This window comes from Barbus barbus, assembly GCF_936440315.1.
Source record: "Barbus barbus genome assembly, chromosome: 23".
In the NCBI taxonomy this organism is placed as follows: domain Eukaryota; kingdom Metazoa; phylum Chordata; class Actinopteri; order Cypriniformes; family Cyprinidae; genus Barbus; species Barbus barbus.
The window spans coordinates 8,358,984-8,380,234 of NC_136751.1; the positions used below are offsets into that span (position 1 = coordinate 8,358,984).

At 38.7% G+C, this 21,251-nt stretch overlaps 1 protein-coding gene across 1 annotated transcript in view; it reads left to right on the top strand.

Moving 5' to 3' along the window:
- Positions 1–1,127: 1,127 nt before the first annotated feature.
- kiaa1549lb (KIAA1549-like b) overlaps positions 1,128–21,251 on the top strand; it is a gene marked incomplete at both ends in the record, with an annotated part of 88,942 nt that continues 68,818 nt past the window's right edge. Inside the window, one exon of the mRNA XM_079373816.1 lies at positions 1,128–1,197. Within this exon, the coding sequence (XP_079229942.1) occupies positions 1,128–1,197 (70 nt within the window). The remainder of the gene's footprint in view (positions 1,198–21,251) is intronic.

Genomic DNA, 21,251 nt, shown 5'->3' on the forward strand with positions numbered 1-21,251 from the left:
CTGAAGTGGAGATTTATGGCTCAGTGTAGGAGAGAAAATTCATGTTGAGAAAACGGCCTTTAAAAATATGTATTGTAATTAAAATCTATTGACACAAATAGATAAAATGCTATAAAAGAAACACTTAACAGTGTCTTTTGGATGTTTTCTTTCCATTATAGTCTGAAAAAATACTTTATGAAAAACCAAAAAGCCCAAAATCTCAAATTTGACAGGTGCATGAAAAAACTGTTTTTGCCTGCAGTGTCTCCCCTTAAATTAAAACAAAGGTCCACAGTTGTCACCTTAAGGACCATATTCTGTACCTTACAGGGTACTTTCGTGGCAAATGTACCCTTAGGTACAGAAACAATACCCCTATTTTTCTGTGTGTAGCACCCATAGGATCTTTAATTTTGTAGCACATTTGTTGTTGAGGATTATATCTTCTGTCTTAAGAAGAACAGCTAATGCATTTCCTTAATAAAAACGATTTAATGTAAGTGTGTATTCCTAATATTAGTAGGCTATTATTACATAACCGTTTTTAAAAGCAATTAGCCACTTGAGACACAGCTAAAAGAGCTTAGGCAAACCAGTCAGCATCCAACACTGGAACAACGTGTTTATAGTGTTTTTTGTATGTTTATTTTTATTAGAAACTGCTGGATTATAAATCAGTCTAATAGTAATATTCTATACTGACCACTAGAGCGTGCACATGGCACAAAACTAGTACAGCTCCAGCTTCCCTGCATACGAGCACTCACAAGACAGCTGAACAACTGACAAAGAATTGCATGCATCCTTTCCAACATCCGATCACATTATGGGCGGTAAGGAGTTTGATGCATAGATACACCATTCAAAAATGCAGCCCCCTCTCGCTTCCCCTGTGTCGCAGTGATGGTGGACTACGGGCATTTTCACGAATGCGGCTCTCCTCCGGCACTTGGAGCGGCGTGACCACCGCACGTCCCACTGACTCACGGATCTGAGCAGATGTCTGGTCCAGTACCGACACCGGGCCACCTCCTCTGCAAACACAAATGGCTGGTTGTGAAGAAGGAACCTGGAGAGATGTGCACAGATTGAGCATCCTGAGAGAGAGGAGGAGTAGATGCTCATGCACATATGCGTCTGGAGGGATGCGGAACACTAAACTCTCTTCTCTAGCAATATTCCTACTTTTGTTCCACAGCGCGCAGGCTTACGACGGTAAGGCGACATCTCATCTATAAAGCTGGTCTCTTAAAACGTACTGTTTTGTCACGCCGCTTTTACATAGGCTAAATGATTGAAACAATGATTTTGTTGAAAAGAAAAGCCTTGCACCTTTGTTGATTGCACATGCACTGAAAGTGATTTCCTTGCATCCAAACACAAAAAAAATCTTACTTCCATCAATATGTTTTCATACAACCATAGGCCTATAGTCTATGCAACTTGACTTGACTTGATATATTATATGTACTTTTGCATTGCATGTGTCAAATATGCAAAAAAAAAAAAAAAAAAAAACGACTAGTCTACACACTACTTTGCCTTGACTTTGGCGAACAGTGTGTGTGTGTGATGTAATGTGATGAAGCGCACGTGAGTGTCCAGCTGTAACGCAGTGTGTAGGCGCGCGCTGATTGATACTGCAGCTCTACACGAGATTGCAGCACTCTATTGTCTTTATAACACACCTAACACGCTTAACCCGTATCTGTTTCCTAACATAACTGCACATGCATCATTTAATTGCATAGCATCGCTGTCCCAAAGCATCCTAATCATTTGTTGAGATCATATATGCACATTAGGTGTCATAAATCAACCGGTGCAAAGGAGCATTAAAAGTGTCCACGGCAGCACGGTCTGATTGTAGATGCTGACTGAGACTTGCTGGTCCTAAAAATGCTGTATGAGCAACTGCAGAGATCCTGTTGTTCTACATTGTGAATGAATGTGGACTAAATGTCTCCAGTGAATCAAGTTGTGGAGAGCAGCCACAGTTTGCTTCATTATTATTAAAAGCTTAATTATTATATTCATGCCAATTAAAATTAAAAGGATGAAAAATATATTTAGTGCAGAATAAAAATTAAATAAAATTCAAAGGAAGTCTCTGTGTGTGTGTCCAGTTGAGACATGAAGATTTGCTTGAACTGGGTCACTGTGCTGTGAGCAAGATAGATCAATGTTTGACCTGTTTGAATATTTCTCCCAAACATTTATAGCATGTTGGAGAGTGCGGGCGGGTTGGTTGGTACAGGGTTTGGTTTTGGGTCATATTTTGGTGCTGTCTCTTAAATTGTGCTCTCTTTACCTACACTCATTTAATCTATCAAGGCATTAAAAAGTCAAAACCCGTCAAGATAAAATCAAATTAAATTTGGAGAAATTTAGCATTATATTACTTGCTCACCAGTGGATTCTCTGTAGTGAATGGGTGCCATCAGAATGAGTTCAAACAGCTGATAAAAATAATCCACAAGTAATCTACAAAATCCTCAATCAACTCAAATCCATCAATTAACATCTCGTGAAGTTGATTTAATTTGTTAAAAATTTTGGAATTGATTTTTGAATTAGATTTTTCAAAACAAGCAGTACATTCCTTGAATTATTCCTGTGCAACCAGTTTTTCATTCATCTTAACTGAAAGTAGAGCAAATTCAAAACTGATAGCCAACACGGATGGATGTGAAATCATTAATGTGGTAAATAGTTGTTATTTGCAAAGAAAATTGGGAAAATGAACATGACAAGCCATAGTTCCATGGTTTATAATTGAATGAGGTATTAACTATATATTTGTAGGGCTGTCAGTCAATTACATTTTTTAATCTAACTAATTACATGATGTGTTGATTAATTAATAAAATTACTCGCAAATTACATTTGGCTGTGAAATTACCCCCAAAAGATTATTTAAAAGCTTATTTAAAAGCTATTTTTGAGTTAAATGTGAAAGTAGATATTACAAATAGTAACTTTAGAAAGAAATATTTGATTTGGTTCAACATAAAATTTAGTACACATAAACGTTTAGGCTACAACGACCTAACATAAACTATGGAACAAAAAAGTAAATAATTTGAGAAACATCTTTTTTTTTTTTCCTTCAAGCAAAGGAAGTCAATGGTAACCAAAACAGCTTTGTTACCAACAGTCTTCAAATACCTTATTTTATGCTGCACAAAAGAAAGTAAGTCATTCAGGTTTGAGTAAATATGTTTACATATATATATTTATTTTTTTCTGGGTGAACTATCCCTTTAAAGCCCCCCCCACACACTTTTTTTCAAGTATGTATCACTGCAGCCCGGAGACCTGCAAGTGGGAGGGACTTATGCCTCAAGTAGGTTGGGAGAGGGTAGGTTTAGGTTTGGTGTAGACCATATTACAAATCCCACCCATTTGCAGCTGACCCGCCCATTTGGAGCTGGCTCTATGGAAGCAGAATAATGACAATAGTTTTTGAAACATAAAGCATGCTGAATTCCACAAATCGAAAAAAAAAAAAGATGCATTGCAAAAGTGCTTGCATTTTAATGCCTTGTATTTCCTGGGCTTGCATTTTTAGGTCCTGAAATTTAACAGTTGTTTATTTAAGCTGTGAATATTTCAATTCAAAATATTTCACACACATTTTCATAATTAAAAATTCAATAATTCATATTCACCTTCCAGAATTCACTTCCAAAATATTCAGTCTGTTTAAAAATACGATGTGCAATATTCGCGTAACACGCCTCAGTGAACTAAGACCTCAGATCTCACAATACACTTTACTGATGATTATGCAAACTATATCGACAGTACATCAGAATATGTATTTTAGATTTTTATAGAAATATAATATATAACAACAATCACATATCTCACACAGGGATCGCACTGTCGTAGTTTGGGAATATTCAAGCATAATTTAATATAAATACACAATCACATGAAATCAGATTTAAAAAACAAAAACAAAAACAAAACATTTTAGCCGTCGCAAGAGTTTTTTGGCACAGGTCAGCATGACATCAGAACAAGGCGGATGTAACTCTGACACTTTTTATTTATTTATTTTAAAATATGTTTTTATTTATTATTTATTATTTATTATTCTCGTCGGATTGTGCAGTCTGCATGTCCGACATGTGGTAGTGTATCACGCTTATCAGCAGCACAGCACATGAGTGAGAATATCGCGATATCCGCCTTTGATCTCGTAGGTATCTGTAGGTATCTACTTCGAGAGGTCAGAACTGTCCATCTTGACTGCACTTATTTCACTCCTCCCCTCACTGTAGCCGCCTACTGTCGCCTACACTTCAGCCGAGGTGAGGCGCATCTCAAACAAGCCTAATAATAGTCATGTTAATAATAATAATAAAATGTCATTGCGTTGCTCTACTGAGTTGCACTGCTGAGCCGCGTAATGTGTTTTTTTAACCGATTTCTGAAGGAAACAGCGTGAAACCTTGCGTGTTCGTTCATATTCTACATCTGCTTAACTGTCGATATAATTGTGAGATCTGAGGCGCATTACGCGTAGTCGGGGAATCCTGGAGTGTGACATATGAGGGGAGCCCCCATATTAGCCTACAGCATAGCGTCACACAAGCCATGATACAAAGTTACAGAAACTAAGCAACCGAAAGCAATATATGTCTTGCTCAGATATAATGTTATTTCTGTACTTCAGCGTTGGGTAAAAGGGCATTATAATCTCCTTTGTGGTAGAGAAAGCTGCTTATGTAGGCTACGCGAAACAGCAAAGATGTTGAATTAAACATATACACAATCAGCATTTCCACGTTTATACTGACCCCGATAATGAAAACTTCTACTTAGCGCTTCATTTCTGCAAATCAGTTTTTGTAAATGAATGACTTGATCCACAGATGGCCTTCATCAACAGCCACTTGATCCACCTGCTGGTGAGCGACTGACATCAGCTGGAGATAATGCGTCGGTGCTCTACTGCTATTCCTGCGTGTTCCGGATGTGCAACACTGAATTTTCTGCCAAATTTTAACCACTGAATTTGTGACAGCGAATTTGGAAAGTGAAAAAAAAATGACTGAAGTTTGCCTGTTGAAAATTATACATCGTATTTTTAAACCGATTGAATATTTTGGAAGTGAATTCTGGAAGGTGAATATGAATTATTGAATTTGTGAAATTAATTATGAAAATGTGTGTGAAATATTTTAAATTGAAATATTCACAGCTTAAATAAACAACTGTTAAATTTCAGGACCTAAAAATGCAAGCCCTAGAAATACAAGGCATTAAAATGCAAGCACTGTTAATTGCAATACATCTTTTTTTCGATTTGTGGAATTCAGCATGCTTTATGTTTCAAAAACTATTGTCATTATTCTGCTTCCATATGGCTCAGACCTCCTTTTATACCTAACTCCTTTTTTTAATAGAATAATAGTCTAAATAAGAAACTAAATCTGCCAGCAGGTGGCGGTAAATGTCTTTATGAGTAATTCATTCAAAGGCTGATTCATTCAGGAATGAAGTAAATGGCTATGAATGGTAATTTGAATCAGTGATTCACACGATTCGTTCAAAACACGGATTTATTCAGAAACTAAACACGCTGTGTTGCTCGGAGACAGACAACAATTCTGCTGTGACTTTATAGGTAATATTTTTGTTGGCAAAATTGAGCAAAAACAGACAATATTTGGTTTAAAGTATAACACAAAATCAAATTCTTTTTTACTGAACTGTTGTATAAAATCACATTTGCACTCGTGCTGCTCGGGACAAACAGCACTGTGATAGCTCTCTCTGCTAATTGAGACAAAAACTCATACAGGAGCATTTTTGCCCAAATATCTTGAATTTTATGGCATAACTGCATTTTTGGAGTTGTAGCTCTGCATCACATTTGTCAACAGTCATCTTCTGTATGAAATGTAATATGATGTACAGGTCTGGAGGCAATGCCAGTGCCTTAAAAATATTTTAATTGTGTTATTTTTCATAACTAATTAAGTTAGCACGTTAAACTGACAGCCCTAATTTGTACATGAACTTAATTATTATAACATATAAGAACCACAGTGTTCTTGGTTATCTAAAACTAACTAACAAACAAGCACACACACACACACACACAAAACAACAACAAAAAAAACCTTTGTGTACACTTCAGTACAATTCAGCCTGGGATTCAGCCCATTGATTTTTATAATAAAATAATATACATTATATGCTGTAAACTCCTGTGCAGAAATGTGCTACAATGTGGGATTTTGCAATTGTTGGATTCTCATAAGTCCTTGTATTTCATTATGTATGCTTAGGTGGTGCATTTGGGGCCTTAACTAAATACATCGTTTTCTATTTGGTGTATTATGGTCTTGATTCCCTTACGGAATTTTGGGCCTTATAGATGTTTTTTTAGATGATTTTTTTAATGGCTTTTCTATTGATTATTAAGAGTAAGAGGTTCAGGGCTGTAAATAACAGTATATAGCTGGAGGAACTGATAGACAACATTAATGGGATATTTTGTTCAAAAATGACAATTCTGTGATAATTTACTCGTCTTCATGTTGTTTCAAGACTTCCGTTCATCTTCTGAACTATATATATTTATATACATTGAAACTTGAACTATATACATTTTATGTAATCAACATTTTGAAGCTTCAGCAAGTATATAAAAGATATCGAACCAGTAATTCATAACCATAATATATTATATACATACATAATATATAGCTGTGCTGCACATTGACTAAGAGACTGAATTGTGTTGATGAAAATTGTTTAGTTTAAAAAACAGGTTAATATTGTATGTATCCAATTCTTCCTCCTTTGACATGTTCGATATTAAATAGAAATAATTTAATATCTACCATTTCTGTCCTTTAGTGTGACATACTGTCCTATGGTGTGACACAAAAACAAATTTGTGGTTCTCAAAATATCTTTAAAAAACTGTTAAGTATTGCAATAGGAGAGATACAAAATATCACTCAACTTAAAATGGTATAATTTTCAGCAGTTTTGAACAAATGACAGCAAAGTTTGTCTTGTTGTCAAAGTTTGTCTTGAAATTGTCACAACACACGTAGGAACAGGGAACAAGGAGCTTCTTCAAAAACTCAGACTTTTATTTAGAAAACTCAGGGATCACTGGAGAAACAGATACACACAGGATGACGGTAAATGGCGATAAAAATGACGATCGGGAATGACGGTCAGACCGGACACAGAGGCAGGGAAACACAGGGCTTAAGTACTAAAACTAAATGAGTAAACTAGATAATTAATCACGCAATGCTGGGGAATAATAAACTAATAAGCAAAACGAGGACAGGAACAGGAACTAACCAAATATAGGCACGAGAGGAGGGGAAACACAAGACACAGGAAGACAGTACTGACATTTACTCCCCACCACCCGGGGGAGTAACATCCAACTGGGAGGGCGAGTGGGCGCTCTGGAGGCCTCCAAGGACCAGGAGGAAGGACTACTGGCCTCCAGAGAGGCACCCGTACTGGGACCCAGGGTGGAGCAGGGAGCTTGGGCGGCCACGGCAGGTCCGCCTCAGAAACTGCGGCCCCAGTCCCCGCCTCCGCCTCCACGGCAGGAGCCCTACTACCCCCCAAAAAAAATTCCTTGGGAAAAGTATAGGTTTAATCTGGCTGGCATGTTGGAGGAGCGGACACTTGGGGGCGCTCGGGTAGCGCGGGCACTGGAGTGACTGGCCCTGGAGAAGCGGGCACTGGAGGGGCGCTGTCGAGGCGCGGGCACAGGGCTTGGGTGAGCAACGACCGGCGGGCTTGCCATACTCATTGCCGGCAGGACATAACCTCAGAGCCACAGATGGCGGCGGACGAGGGAGAGCCGTGGACGGCAGTGGACATGACTTAGCTGTGGCCGGCAGCGAGCTTGACTCACAGGATGACGGTAAATGACGACAGAAATGACTATCAGGAATGATGACCAGACCAGACACAGAGGCAGGGAAACACAGGGCTTAAGTACTAAAACTAAACGAGGCGTAAACGAGATAATTAATCACACAAGGCTGGGGACTAATAAACTAATGAGCAAAACGAGGACAGGAACAGGAACTAACCAAATATGGGCACGAGAGGAGGGGAAACACAAGACACAGGAAGACAGGACTGACAACAATACGAAAATAAGTGTCAAACAATGCAGATTAATCTCTCTCATGCTATTTATGCATTATTAAGAGTTTTTATTTATTTATTTTTTTCTTAATTTTTTGCTGTTACACCATAGAACAAAATTATGGTACAATAAAAAAGTAAAAAAACGCAGTGAAAGAATTGACAAAGTTAGTGACCCTTTATATTTTCTCAAAGATCCGACTTCACACTACATAAATATATGCATTTCTTTTTCAAAAAAGGTATTTTACAAAAACAGCTTTTTTTACTGCCTATTTGTCAACTACCCATATACAGTATAGTATTTATTATTTACTTTTGTTGTTGTTGTTGTTTGTTTGTTTCTAATAGCACAACTTGTGGTTGCCTGAACCACAGTGGCTTTGCTGAGGGACTGATGCAGAAGGTTTTATTCAGTTATGTTCTCTTCACTTGATGAACTGTATGAAAGTCAATTATATATTATGCATGGGATGCGTGTCTGTTATTTGCTTATGATGATGCTCAGTTCTGATGGTGCATTTTAATGTGTTGTTGTTCACTGACTAATATGATGTGTGACTATTGGTAGTGTGCCCACGTGCGGTGGGATATTAGATTACCAAATAATGAATGCTGATAAAGGATGAACTCAAAGGATCAATCTAACAAAACCTGTCAATGTACCTCTAAGTAAATTCAATACAAAGTTACTTAACTTAGAATGAATGAGAATGCCTTCAGTGCAAAGGAAATCAGAGAGACTGATCTTGCCATTTGAGCTCAGAGAAGCACTTTCTAGATGTATTCCTATCAAACCAACACATCTGATTTTCTGTAATGATGTTCATTGCATAAGACCCTATCTTCTTCTGAACTAACAAACCTCTCCGCAGATGGTCATAAACAGCACACTGTCCCTCGTGCCACTGCAGGGGTAAATCAGGTTACACGGCATGACCTGCCCTGTGGCTCAGGAAAATGTATCTTTGCCAAGACATTTGTGTTTCCCCAAAGTGCTGATGTCAATGCTCCTCATAGAATTCCAACTTTGCCCTTTCACTTAATGGATATAAACTGACAGAATCAGCAACATAGAACAGCGACAGAAGTGATAAATCTATATTATTGTTATGGGGGACTGGTGCAATAATCCCTGGCTGAATAGGGCAGAGATCCAAATCAATCTCATTAAAAGACTAGTAAATCACAATTAGTGATAAATTGATATATCAGTCAGACAGATTTGTCTGATGTTTGGCCATCTTGACATTATCAGACTCAGGTGATAACCACGTCCAGTTGACAGAAGACAATTAGTTTTAATATTTTTGTCATGACAACTTTCTGAAAGATTAGTGTGGTAATATACAGTATGGCAATGTTAATGTGTTTGGTCTTGGCAGAACAGATCTGCTGCTCTCTTCCACTCAGACCGTAGTCACAACTTTTCTATTAAAGGACAATATTTGCCCCATTAAATTGATTTACAGGTGCATTTTTTTTTACCTTTATAGGAGGCAAATATTTTCTATCCTTATTAATTGTGTCATATTTTATGTAATATTCTTAACATTCCATTAAGTGTATTATTAATATAATAAACAAAGCAATAAATGATGGCAAATCAAAGTGATACTTGTAGATTTAAAAATAAAAGCACCAATATGTGGCGGCAAGTCATTGTCTTAATGAGCCAGGTGTTGCGTCATTCATTCATTCATTCATTCATTCATTCATTCATTCATTCATTCATTCAGTAACGAAGCAAAATGCTTTAGTTATGAATGGGTTATTAATAACTGATTCTCCGAATCGTTCAAAGCTGCAGGTTCATTCACTAACGAAACACCGCTGTATGTTGCTTGGAGACGCATACCAGATTTCGTTGGAACTATTATTATATTGTTGCAAAATAGAACAAACATGACAATATTCTGTTTAAAATGTAGGCTACATTTAAAATGTAAAATGTTCACTTAATGTTACCTTTTTTATTGAACTGTTGTAAAAATTAATGTCACATTTGCCATCGTTTGAATATTCAGGGAAATTTGCATTCTTGCTTGTATCTTAAACATGAAACAAATAACTCACACAGATTGGTCAGCGGGCATCCTATCACATGCTTGTGTGGATGTATTCAGTTTTGACCACAAAAGATGAGGTAAGCTGATTGGATATCATGTATTTGACCGTTTATGGCACTCCCATTTTCCTGTTTTTACATTAGAAGCGGCATTTTGCTTGTCAGAAATACATGTTCAGTTTTAATGTTACTTTAAGTTGTGGTAGAACTAAATGAATGGTACGCGTACCCCAGTTTGAGAACCACTGATGCAAGAAATATGTCACAGAATGGCCCGTCTTCCCCGTCACTCATCACTGTCACCTGTTTATCTCCAATCATCACCCGCACCTGCAACTCATTAATCTCCAATCACCACACTCATAAAAGCACTTCCCTCAGCTCACTACCTCGTCCGATCTTGAAGTGACGTTACAGCACTACACTGTCTGTTAGGATTGCTACCTGGACCGTCTCTGCTCCCCTAAAAGCTGAGTATAGATACCTGTGAATACTTACCTGTCATTGCTCACCTTCTGCCTTGTCCTCTTCCAGTCATCCTCCTCGTCTGTCCCCGGTGGCTTGTTTGAATCCTCGTGTGTCTCTGCCGCTCTGGTGCTGCCAATATCTAGAATCTGTCAAGACAGAGAGACTTATTGTGACTGACATTCCTCTTACTTGAACCTCACGGATTGAAGTCCGAAGAATCTTCACTATTGCTGATTGCTGCTCACCTTGTAAATAAACACCTTGTGATTTCACTTACCTTCTGTGTCCGACCCGTTCCGTTACAGAAGATCGGACCTCGACCGAAAATGAGGAGGCGGCTGGTTCTGGTTCCCCGCAACGGAGGGTCATTGCCGATCCTCCTGCTTCCTCCACCCACGGCAAAGTATGTTCCGTCAGCGGCGATGAGGAATCCGCCGCAACCGGCGATGAATGTTGGCGATGGGGATGATTCCGCCGCCCACAACGAAGAAAATTCCGCCATCCCCGGCGAAGTATGTTCCGTCAGCGGCGATGAGGAATCCGCCGCAACCGGCGATGAACGTTGCGCCGTTGGAGATGGGGATGATTCCACAGCCCACAAGCAATCAGGCTCCGCCAATGCAGAACGAGGGGCTAATGGATGAGGCTCTTCCCCCGGAGTTCTCGGCTCCCGTTCTTTCTCCAATGTCTTCTTCTCATCAGTGCCTTCCAGTGCCTGCTCCTCGCAAGCGCCCTCCAGTGCCCGCTCCTCGCCAGTGCCTTCCATTGCCTGCTCCTCGTCTGCGCCCACCAATTCCTGCACCTCGCAAGTGCTCACCTGAGTTCCCGCTGGTCCCGTCCAGCTCTGCGCCTCCCGTGCGCCCTCTAATGTCCGCGCTGCAAGAGCGCCCTCTAATGTCCACGCTGCAAGAGCGCCCTCTAATGTCCGCGCTGCAAGAGCGCCCTCCTGCGTCTTCGCTGGTTCTATCCAGCTCTGCGCCTCCCGTGCGCCCTCAAGTGCCCGCTCCTCCAGAGCGCCCTCAAGTGCCCGCTCCTCCAGAGCGCCCTCAAGTGCCCGCTCCTCCAGAGCGCCCTCAAGAACCCGCTCCTCCAGAGCGCCCTCAAGAGCCCGCTCCTCCAGAGCGCCCCCTAGAGCCCGCTCCCTCTGAGCGCCCCACAGAGCCCGCTCCTCCGGTGAGACCCCTTATGGGGAACATTCCCAAAGAAATTTTTTTGGGGGGGGGGGCTATATACTTGTAATCCTAGTAGCCATAGTGGCCTTGCTAGGGACATTTGTCAGGGCCACTATGGCTCATTTCGCATGGCCACATGAATCCCTTTGGGCTTCCCAAAAAATATGGCCATGGCTGCCCAAGCCTCCTGTCCCGCCATGGCATCCCAAGCCTCCTGATCCGCCATGGCTCCCCGAGTCTCCTGATCCGCCATGGCTCCCCAAGTCTCCTGATCCGCCATGGCTCCCCGAGTCTCCTGATCCACCATGGCTCCCCGAGTCTCCTGATCCGCCATGGCTCCCCAAGTCTCCTGATCCGCCATGGCCTCCCAAGGCTCCTGATCCGCCCTGGAGGCTTCCCTGTCCTGTCCAGGTTCTGCTCCAGCCTCCAGGGCGCCCACCCCCCCCTCCCCGGTATTATTGTTGTTACGTCGCGGGACGCGCCATCCGGGAGGGGGAGGTAATGTCACAGAATGGCCCGTCTTCCCCGTCACTCATCACTGTCACCTGTTTATCTCCAATCATCACCCGCACCTGCAACTCATCAATCTCCAATCACCACACTCATAAAAGCACTTCCCTCAGCTCACTACTTCGTCCGATCTTGAAGTGACGTTACAGCACTACACTGTCTGTTAGGATTGCTACCTGGACCGTCTCTGCTCCCCTAAAAGCTGAGTATAGATACCTGTGAATACTTACCTGTCATTACTCACCTTCTGCCTTGTCCTCTTCCAGTCATCCTCCTCGTCTGTCCCCGGTGGCTTGTTTGAATCCTCGTGTGTCTCTGCCGCTCTGGCGCTGCCAATCTCTAGGATCTGTCAAGACAGAGAGACTTATTGTGACTGACATTCCTCTTACTTGAACCTCACGGATTGATACTCCCCAAGTCCGAAGAATCTTCACTATTGCTGATTGCTGCTCACCTTGTAAATAAACACCTTGTGATTTCACTTACCTTCTGTGTCCGACCCGTTCCGTTACAAAATACTGCTGCTGCACATATAATATATACCCCCTTATATAATATACACAAAATCATCCCATAGCAACTATACAGGTGGAACTGGGGAAGGTGGAAGGTTTCTGAAGTGCGCTGCAACTGCTACAGCAAGCACTAGCCAAGTGTTTGAATGTTGAGCAGCTGCTGATGTGAAAAAACAACATGTTCTCTCTCCCAACTCGTCACATATTGACGCTTGGTCAGGACCCCATTTTTCGACGCGCAGGGTCCTCCATTGTTTTCAGTTGTTTGTCTTAATTTAACGGTTTGAATGCATTTATAAAAAAATATAAATAATTTGATATGAATATTAATGGAATTAAATAATTTTCATTATGAAATGTTTCGAGAGGCTTATTCTGCAGCACATTAAGAACATTGCATCTCCGGAATTAGACAGCTACCAATTTGCTTACAGGGAAAATCGATCTATGGAAGACACAGTCATCATAGCACTCCACATCTGGAGATGTCAAATACATATGTCAGGATGCTATTAGTTGATTTTAGCTACACTTTTAATACGATAATCCCCCACAAACTGGTACGGAAACTCTACAAATTGGGCCTGTCCACCTCATTGTGCTTATGGATCAGAGACTTTCTAACCAATCATCATTTGGACCTGTGGTGTTCAGCAAACAATCTGGTTTTGAACACCAAGAAGACCAAAGAGGTTATTGTGGACTTCAGGAGGTCCGGAAGCACAGCACATACACTGCTCATACAGGGGGTAGAAGTTGAGCGTGTGGAAAACATCAAGTTCATGGGTATCCACATTTCAGCGGACCTCACTTGGGCCCTGCACACCTCCTACCTGGTGAAGAAGGCTTAACAAAGACTTTTCTTCCTCAGGAAGTTGAAGCAGGCTGGACTCTCCTCTCGGTTGCTGATAAATCTATATAGGAGTGCCATAGAAAGCATCCTATGCTACTGTGTAACTGTGTGGTATGCCAGCTGCACTGCACAGGACAGGAAGGACTTGGCCCGGGTGGTTAAGACTGCACAGAGGATTGTTCGGGATCCACTTCCAGATCTGGACTTGGTTTATGCAGAACGCCTCCGGAATAAGGCCAGGAACATCACTGCAGATCCCACTCATCTGGGTCATGGACTGTTTGACCCCTTGCCCTCAGGGCGGAGGTACAGGAGCATAAAAGCACACACAAACAGACTGAGAAACAGCTTCTTTCCAAGAGCTGTAACTTCTATTACACCCTGTGCACTCACACCCTCAAGCTAATGATATAATCTGCACTTTATTTTTTGTTGTAACTGTTGTTTGTTATTTAGTTTGTAACTGAGACTCACCAGACAGAATTTCGTTGTATCATGTACAATGACAATAAAATTAAGTAAGTAAGTAATATAAATTTGTACTTTCATTGGAGCACCTAACCCCACCCCTACCCTAAACCTACCCACAGCCCTGCACAGTTTAGATGTAACCCTAATTAAACACACCTGATCCAGCTAATCAAGTCATTAAGGTTTATTTGAAAACTAAATGGTATGTGAGTTGGAGCAGGGTTGGAACTAAACTCTGCAGGGATGCGGCCCTCCAGGAACTGAGTTTGACACCCCTGGAGTAAAACGTAAAGTTTTAATAGCTGAAAATGATCCTGCTCCGTTAAAAAAATGCTCCCATTTCATTCAAAAAGATACTCCCATAGCATGAAGCAATCGTCATGAGACGCACAAGAGCCAATAGCATTTCACAACCAAGGCTGATGTAAGGCTTTTTCTGGCGGCATTTTTTGAATTTGCGCACAAACTGCAGCACACAGGATGAGCTTTACGGCGGACGGAGATGGTGATCACACCCCAAAATATATGCAATAATGGCAATATTATTACCTAATATAAAATTTAATCATGACGATAAAATTCCCAATGCCTTTCGTGTTGGCATACTCATGCCAAGAGTTTCTTATTTAAAGCAACTGAGGACCCTGCATGCCGAAAAATGGCGCTTAAAGGGTAAAAAAAGCGGTCAAAAAGTGATGCCAAAAGGTCCTGACCAAGCATTAATATGTGACGAGTTGGGAGTGAGAATGTGTTGGAAAAGAACCAATCAGCTGGATGATGTGAATAATGATGTGATTATATCAGAGTGAGTTAGAACCAGCCCGCACCATCTATAATTTCATGACAGAACTTTGTATTTATCAACTACCTTGCTAGTGGAAAAAAAATATTTTATGTTTTAAATGACATTGTTTTTAAAATTATTTTAATATGCTCTTTGAGGGCCACTTATAATGTAAAAAAAAACAGACGTATAAATGCAAAATTTATTTTTAATCCTCATTCTGACCCTCTATCGGAAATCATCCGTTTTAAGGAGGTCACTTATCAGTAAACAGACACTATTATGTTTGGTTAACGTCATTGCATAGGAAAAAGTATTACACATAAATGTTTTGAAAACATTATCCATTAAAAAAAAGAAAAAGAAAAACATTCAAAGAAAAGCATGAATTTGTTTAATTACAGTTTGTGATGTAGCTGCTGTCAGATTCAATACAATTGGTTTCTTCCTGATTCGACAAAAGTTTCTTTGCAAAGTCTCCATTACACTGTGCTTTGTCAACAAAAAAAATCTGCAGTCAGTTGCTCCGAACAAACATATAATGCTACGCTGTACAGACTTTATAGCATCTCATCAAAGCCAATTTTCTTGGTAACACTTTATTTTAGGGTCTCTTAAGTAGCTGCTTATTAGCATGCATATTACTAGAATATTAGCCATTTATTAGTAGTAATTAAGCACATATTAATGCCTTATTTTACAATAGCTTATTCTACATTCCTAATCATACCCAATACCTAAGCCTAACAACTACTAACCTTACTAACTATTAATAAGCAGCAAATTAGGAGTTTATTTAGGGAAAAGTCGTAGTTAATAGTGAACAAGTGTTCCCTATTCTAAAGTGTAACCATTTTCTTTCACTGCTCCAATGTTGTCATGTTATTGGGAGTAGCTGAAGTGCATGGTGTACATCAGGAATTGAAGGGCATGGGAATGGGCTGCAAATGTATCTTGTTTTAAGGATGTTGAGATCATATGTGACCCTGGACTACAAAACCAGTCTTAAGTGTCAATTTTTCGAAATTGAGATTTATACATCATCTGAAAGCTGAATAAATAAGATTTTCATTGATGTATGGTTTGTTAGGAAATATTTGGCTGAGATACAACTATTTGAAAATCTGGAAACTGAGGGTGCAAAAAAAACTAAATCAAAATATTGTGAAAATTGCCTTTAAAGTTGTCCAAATGACATTCTTAGCAATGCATATTACTAATCAAAAAATAAGTTTTGATATATTTATGGTAAGAAATTTACAAAATATATTCATGGAACATGATCTTTACTTAATATCCTAATGATTTTTGACATAAAAGAAAAATTGATAATTTTGACCCAAACAATGTATTTTTGCTATTGCTACACTTAAGCGACTTAAGACTAGTTTTGTGGTCCAGGGTCACATATACACAGTATATATATATCTATATATATATATATATATATATATATAGTGCTGCTTGAAAGTTTGTGAACCCTTTAGAAATTTCTATATTTCTGCATAAACATGACCCAAAACATCATCAGATTTTCCAGAAGTCCTGAAATTAAAGAGAACCGAATCAAACAAGTGAGAGAGAAAATATTTTCTTTGTAATTTATTTAATGAAAAAAAATGATCCAGAGTTACATATCTGTGCATTGCAAAAGTATGTGAATCTTTACTTTCAGTATCTGGTGTGACCCCCTTTTGCTGCAGTAACTGAAGGTAAAGTTCGGTAACACTTTATAATAACTGTAATATGAATCATGAGGTAACCATTAGTAAATAGTCAGTTCATCCTTTATAAAGCATTGTCCCAACATTAATAGTCATTAGTAAGCAGTTTATAAATACAGCTATAAATGCCTTGTTCTTGATTTATAAGCATATCTATTACAAAGGAGATTTAAAGTGTCAGTTATCTTCCTAACAGAAAAAATAAACAAACACAACACAGAGGGATACAGAACACAGAAATATTTATTTCAAGATGCAAAAAAATGAAACTACACTTGAAAAAAATAAATAAAATTAAATTGCAGAGGTTTATTTTTCATTTTTTATCAAGTGTAGAGTTGTACAGTTTAATTTTTTTGCATATTGAAATAAATATTTCTGTTTTCTGTATCCCTCTGTGTTGTGTTTGTTTAACGTTTCTGTTTGGTGATAAATGGGTCTTTAAATCTGCTTTGTAAATACTTTACAATATATAAATAGTCCTCACTTTAGATGAGCAGATGGCTGGCAACTACTAAATGTTTTATAACTACCTGACTTAATCATGAATTACAGCAGGAATGTGTTAATAAAGCATTTATTAACACAATGAGCAACTATTATCATATGTCTAAATAATAAGATTTATAAATGTACATTTAAATAGTTTATTAATCATTTACTTAGACTTTCTAAATTATCTTATGAACCACTGACAACTCCTAAATAACTGGTTTGTAAATAACGTAATAATTTAGAAATGATAAATTGATCTTTAATAATGTTTAAAAATACAATTATTAAACATTATAGATATGCTCAAGAACAAGGCATTTATAGCTGTATTTATAAACTGCTTACTAATGCCTATTAATGCTGGAACAATGCTTTATAAAGGATGAATTGACTATTTACTAATGCTTACCCAATGATTCATAGCGTGCAGTTATTATAAAGTGCTACCGAAGTTTCTTGTAAATGCTGATCAGTCCTGCACAATAACATTCTCTGTGATGTTGGTGGGTTTCCTCCTATGAACTGCTTGCTTAGGTCCTTCCACAACATTTTAATTGGATTTAGGTCTGGACTTTGACTCAGCCATTCCAAAACATTAACTTTGTTCTTCTTTAACCATTCTTTGGTAGAATGACTTGTGTGCTTGGGGTTGTTGTCTTGATGCATGACCCACATTCTCTTGAGACTCTGTTCTTAAACAGATGTCCTGATATTTTCCTTTAGAATTTGCTGGTACAATCCAGAATCAATCAATGATGGCAGGCTGTCCTGGCCAAGATGCAGCAAAACAGGCCCAAGCCATACCACCACCATGTTTCACAGATGGGATACGATTCTTAAGATGAATGCAGTGTGTTCTTTTCTCCGAAAATAATAGCTTCTCATTTAAACCAATAAGTTTTATTTTGGTTTTATCCATCCATTAAACCTTTCTCCAACAGTCCTCTGTCTTGTCCACGATCTTTATCAAGCAATTTTCTTTTTGGAGAACAGTGGCTTTCCTCTTGCAACTCTACCATGCACACCATGTTTGCTCAGTGTTCTCCTGATGGTGGGCTCATGAACATTAACATTAGACAATGTGAGAAAGGCTTTTAGTTGCTTAGAAGGTACCCTGGGAACTTTTGCAACCTCGCAGACTTTTACACGTTCTGCCTTGCCTTGATCTTTGTTGGTCGACTACTTCTCGGGAAGGTAACAGTGGTCTTGAATTTCCTCCATTTGTACACAATCTATCTGACTGTGGATTTGTGGAGTCCAAACTCTTTAGAGATGGTTTTGGAAACTTTTCTAGCCTGATGAGCAACATCAACTCTTTTTCCGAGGTCCTCAGTAATCTCCTTTGTTCGTGACATGATTCACTTCCACAAACATGATCAGACTTTGATAAATCCCTGTTCTTTAAATAAAATGGCTAACTGAAACTGAAAACACCTCTGCACAGATGGACTCTAATTTCACCTTGAACTGCTAATCCAAGAGATTCACATACTTTTGCAACACACAGATATGTAACACTGGATCATTTTTCTCAATAAATAAATGACAAAGAAAATATTTTTCTCTCACTTGTTTGATTCGGTTCTCTTTGTCTACTTTCAGGATTTATATGAAAATCTGATGATGTTTTGGGTCATATTTATGCAGAAATATAGAAAATTCTAAAGGGTTCACAAACTTTCAAGCAGAACTGTATATAACCTCTGTTCTTGTGTACCTGCAGAGAAGGCAGATTCTCATTGGATTACCACCAGCATCTGCTCAGAACATTCATGTGGAGAATGTACTAAAATGGGATTATCTTTGACAATTTAAAGAGATTACAGCGTTTGGCATGCTTGGTTTTATTCTCAGAAAACTGTAGGATATATTTCTGCATGTACCTTTTTTCTCTACTGCTCAAATGAAGTAATTTAGCAGTTTAGAAATTACCTTTGGTCCTTTGTTAAGACCTTAGAAGAACTGCAAGTTTAATTGCTTTTCATGGGCAGGCTGAAAAGCTTCATGGGATTAGATGAAATGTAGCCCATCTTTGTCTGTCCTGTTGAAATTCTTATCCATGAAAAGAAGAGCTGTGCTGGTATAAAATGGAGGCATTAGTGTTTGGGTTTGAGAGATGCAGATAGTTGTTCGTCTTGCTTTCTCTGTGCTTGTCATGCTTTGCCACTGCTCATTATTTTATTAAATGGGTTTGAAATGGATTCATTTATAAGAGAGAGGGGTGACAAGAAGATCTTTGATTCAATGGCATTATAGTTGTTACTGAAAAATACAATCAATGCATGCTTTTAGATGCAGGGTTTTATGGTAGTTGTTCTAAATGGCACGCAAAAACTTAACTTTAGTGTGAACCAAGTCAACAAATAAACTTGCCTATTTGTCAAAGTTATTTTGTTTTGCTGCTATTCCCATGTATTATGACAATGCACATCAATTAAACTTTAAAATGTCGTTAATTTTTCTTTCAGTATACCTGATTTTTGAATGTGTCTGTACTATTTTATATTTATTGCACTACTGTATATGTGCAGCACTTTAAACTATATGGGGTTAGAAAAGGTTCATGCATTGCGTAAGAGACACCTACATTCAAAATGAAAATACTCACTCTCTCAGTATTTTAGAACAATCTGGCACTCTTCCCTCTCCTCCTACACATTGTACTCGAAATACCTTTGGAGCTGCATGTGGTAGCAAAGAGTCTTTGATATTAATAGATTATAACCTATATTTCATAACAGTCCATGAAAGCAGAGCAAACTGACAATGGCCACTGTAATGATTTGATAGTAAAAATAGACTGAATATAAGGTCAGTCAGTACACACAAGATTCTTGTTCCATGACAATATTTTTTACCAGTCAGGGAAAGTATTAAGTAACAAAATTAATAAATTATTTTGTAGTAATAGTATTAATAGGTAATAATCATGTAACCCATAAAAAAATAAAAAATAAATAATAATAATAAAAAAAACCTGCAGTCTGGTTATATTAACACAATTTTATGTAGTGTAATTATGAGTAACTGTAACTGGTGGTTACTTAATCCAGATTACATTTCCAAGTCCATGACAACACCACAAGTTACAAATAATGAATCCTCCCTCAGATATATATAACAGATATGTGTTGGGATTCAGTGCAGTTGTTAAACTCTGCAGTGGTCAAAGATATAGGTCCATCCAACATTCTCACTGGATATTTGACTGCTTCAGGCCTGCTCTCTCATTCAGCAAGGTACCAAAGTAGGCTAAAGTTCTGATCGATTTTTTTTATTTTTTTTAATATTATTTAGGTCAGTGTACTGTGGCACAGATTCCACTCTGCTGATGCGCAGTACCTTCGTGGGAGAGTCTCTCTGCTGGGTTCAAGGTTGAGCTAGTTTCCATCACTAATCTGTACTTTGCTTTTTGATCCAGTTGTCCATCCCTCACAGTAGTTTGAGTAATGCACTATTATTATTCTATTATTATTGCACACATTAGTGATAGTAATATGAACAAACCCCTAACATTAAATGGGATAATTCACCCCAAAAATAATTTTGTCATCATTTACTCAACCTCAAGTTGTTCCAGACACTCCCAAAATATCCCATAGCTGAATTTCTTTACTTTGATATATTGGTAAAGATAGCCTTAATATCCCTCAAACTTCTCCCAAAGGAGGAAACTCCCTTGATTATTGCGCCAGAATGAGAGTATAGTTCCTAGCCATATCGGACTAGAAAATCACAACTTTTAATTTTCCGTCAGTCTTAGTACATGATGTAACTACAGAAGAGTCAAGTTTTAAACAGGAAAATTATCGAAACTCTTTGGTAATTTTTGAGCGAGATGCTAATGGTCTAATCCGATTCAATGATCTATGCTGACCCAGAGATCGGCTGAATGGATTCAAAAATGGTAAATCTCAACTGTTTAACTCTAAGGGAGTTGTAAAATGAGCCTATTTTCAAAAAAGAGTGTTACTTTAACCATTAGGCAACTTAATACAGTAATGATTGAGCAAAAGGTGTTGTATGAGGTAAAATTGCAGAGCCAGGCTTTGCATCTT